Raw genomic sequence first — 3,677 nt, 5'->3', positions numbered from 1 at the left:
CCAATTTGAAATTGAGAATACTTATCGACACCAATGGCATCGAAATGTATGCCGATGGTGGACTAACAAGTATGAGTGCTATTTTCTTCTCTGAAGATGGCATTGCATCTAAAATGAGCGTTCAAGTTCACTCGCCCACAAATTCGTCTATGATTCAGTTGAAAAAACTGAATGTGTATGAGATGAAAAGCATGTGGCACAATGAAAACAAAAAATGAGGTTGTTAGACGCAATCGTCAATGCCTCTATTATTAATTGCTTCGGTTGTTGCTATCTTTTTGAAATGGCAATAGTAATAATACGTATTTTTTTAATGTTAATATTTTGCCGTTTGCTCGTCACCACATAGAAATAATAATAAACTTTAACACACTTTATTTGATCAATAAATCACAAAAAAAAATAATTGATTTGAATAATCCTCTGAAATTATGAACAAAAATACTGATGAAAATATCCATCTGGTATTACTAGGCATCGCCGTCATATGTGACGAAGAAATTAAAATGATTGATAATCGGACGATTCCATATGATTAAACAAAACGAAATTGGATGATTTCGTCACGTGATCATTTCATTCTTCATTTTTTTTTGACAGATACTAGTACCCAAAGAACCTATTATAATCTTTTTTTTTATTCATCCATTTTTTGAATAACCAAATCAGGTATACCATTTCGTTGGGATGGTACCAAAAATGTAATTTAAATTATGCCAGAGAATTCAAGCGTAGTAAGTATACCATGGTTGTCAATTAATCGGAATAAAAAAGAATTGAATGTGGAAATACAACGACAAGAACAACAAATACAACGCCGTATATTGAACCTCAACAATAGCGATGTTTTTTTCGTCTCAATTTATTTTAGTGAGTTTGAAAATGATGACTAGTATTCGGTTTTTATCAGTTTTTGTATCTATAAAGAGCGAATAGATACAAATAATTGAGAAAAACAGCATTATATTGAGATATTTTCAGCCAGATATCGTCAGGAGCTGAAATTGAGTGAAAACAATAGAAGTGATTGTTATGGCTACACTTACTATACATTGCTACAATCACTTTTATTGTTTTCACTCCATTTCAGCTCCTTACGATATCTGGCTGAGCTGATTCATCTTGCTGAAATTATCTCAATATAAAGTCTGGACAAAAAAATGTTGGCACTGATTCATACTACGTTCAAGGGTACAAATCGCATTGATATAAAATATTCCATGATAGATTGTCATCTGTTATAACATAATTGCCAAAAAATATATATATTTGATTTACTACTTGTTACTACCGCATTTGATAATGCATCTTTCCCCTCGAATAAGAAAAGAAAAAACAATGATAACATATGAATGACCTGATATGACAATGTGATGAATTCAGTCAGTGAAAGTATGTCAAACAGTATGTATGATCTTTCACAAATCACATCGATACCAGAGTGAAGAACAAATGAAGGTGATATTATTATACCGATAAGAATGAATTTTGAATAAAGTCACCGTTTTGAATGCATGACATGATTTAGTCAATATTCATCTCCTTTTACAATCGCATTATATTGGACTTTTGCTAAAAAAATATTTATTCAAATTTTAATTTCATTGAAAGTTTTTAATTTTTTTCGTGTTCAATTCAACAATTAAAATATACATTTTCGATTTCAAATAATTTTCGTCGAACCGTTTAATGCGAATTATTGTTTTTTTTTTATATATATACAGTGAATCTAATTTTTTTGATAGACAAAATAACAAGCAAAGTAAGCAGAGAAACTCTCCACTAACATAGGATTCATATACGAATGGCGTGTGAGTGGAGTATGTCATGCAAAATTTTGTCTACCAAAAATATTAGATTCACTGTATATATTTTTTATTGAATGTTTGTTTCAATTTCAGCAACGCAGAAGCGTGTAATTGATTAAATATTTAAATGATGCAGACTTTCGTTTGTGTGGCATTATTATGCGTTGCAGCGAGTGCATATCCATCTGATGATAGTGTAAAAAATAAAGCCGACAGCGATAGACCCAAATTGGATTGGTGGGAAAATGGTGTGTTTTATCAAATTTATCCGCGGTCGTTTAAAGACAGTGACGGCGATGGTATTGGGGATATTCGTGGTATCATTCAAGGATTGGATTACTTGCAAGAATTGGGCATTGACTGCGCTTGGCTATCGCCGATTTTTAAAGTGAGAAATGGAAAAGTTTTTACTGTAAAAAGCTATTTGTACATTATTATTTTTTAAACAGAGCCCTATGGTAGATTTTGGTTATGATATTGAAGATTTCTATGCAATCGATCCAATGTTTGGGACTATCGAAGATTTAGAAGAGCTATTCGTTGAGGCCAAAAAGCGAAATATTAAAATTATTTTGGATTTCGTGCCAAATCACACTTCCGATAAATGTGAATGGTTTAAAAAGTCAGTGAAACGTGAACCTGGTTACGAAAACTTTTACATTTGGGCCGATGGAAAAAACAATAACAAAGATCCACCAAATAACTGGTTGTCTATGTTCTATGGTACCGCATGGACATTCAATGAAGAGCGAAACCAGTGGTTCTATCATGCGTTTGGTAACTTTCACAATAAATTTACATTAGAAAATGATTTCAAATACAAAATTGATTTTCGATGATTTTATAGCAAAAGAACAACCCGAACTAAATTTCCGGAATGAAGCTGTAGTTGAACGGATGATTGATGTTTTAAAATTTTGGCTTGACAAGGGTGCTGATGGTTTTCGTATTGATGCACCCAACTTTTTGTATGAAGACAAAGATTTGCGCGACGAACCGTTGAGTAATTTTACAACTGATCCTAACAATCTTTTCTACTTGACACATGAAAACACACAAAGTTTGGATGAAGTGTATGACATGTTGCATAAATTCCGCAAAACTCTTAAAACGTTCGAAAGTAAAAATAAAGATCAACTCATTTTGATGACTGAAGCTTATGTGAACGCCACCGAATATGTAAAATATTTTGGAAGTGATAAAAGAATGGGAGTGCACATTCCATTCAACTTTGTTCTGATTGAAGACATGCACAGAAAGTCAACGCCTGAAGATATTAAAAATATTATCGATAAAAGAATAGCAAGTGTACCAGCGGGCACCAGACTTAATTGGGTCATGGGCAACCATGATCGTCCACGTATTAGTTCTCGATATGGCGAACAAAGAATCGATGGTTCTTTAACTTTGGTTATGACATTACCAGGCATTGCTTGTACATATTATGGCGAAGAAATCGGAATGGTTGATAATCGAACGATTTCATATAATGAAACGTTGGATCCACAGGCATGTAATTTCAAACCAAATGCAACAAATTGGATGGACCAGTCACGTGATCCACAGCGTAACAGATGTGTATATTTTTTAATCGTTTTCAGTTGAATAACGTTCGATTTTCATTTCAGGTACGCCTTTTCAATGGGATGGTACAAAAAAATTTGCTGGTTTTATGCCAGAGAATGCAACCAGTAAACCATGGTTGCCAATCAATCAGAACTACAAAGAGTTGAACGTGGAAATACAACGGAAAATACCACGCAGTACATTGAACTTCTACAAACAATTGATACAAATTCGTAAGAGAGACACGTTTGCATACGGTTCATACACCTCGCAAGTTTTCAACGAAAATGTTTTCGCATACGT

General features: G+C 33.2%; 1 protein-coding gene across 1 annotated transcript; it reads left to right on the top strand.

Annotated features, from left to right (window-relative positions):
- Positions 1-1,290: 1,290 nt before the first annotated feature.
- Positions 1,291-3,669, top strand: LOC116351844 (maltase 1-like; the record flags this gene model as incomplete). Its single annotated transcript, XM_031783992.1, has 5 exons — positions 1,291-1,458; positions 1,902-2,196; positions 2,258-2,585; positions 2,656-3,375; positions 3,437-3,669. Coding segments are annotated over exons 2-5 (1,542 nt in total), but the record flags the coding sequence as incomplete, so codon positions are not given.
- Positions 3,670-3,677: the final 8 nt, after the last annotated feature.

This window comes from Contarinia nasturtii, unplaced genomic scaffold (assembly GCF_009176525.2).
Source record: "Contarinia nasturtii isolate CC-2019 unplaced genomic scaffold, AAFC_CNas_1.1 Cnas_scaffold_6432, whole genome shotgun sequence".
NCBI classification, from domain to species: domain Eukaryota; kingdom Metazoa; phylum Arthropoda; class Insecta; order Diptera; family Cecidomyiidae; genus Contarinia; species Contarinia nasturtii.
Note: the sequence above shows the minus strand (reverse complement) of the source record. Positions and strands in the feature narration are given on the sequence as shown.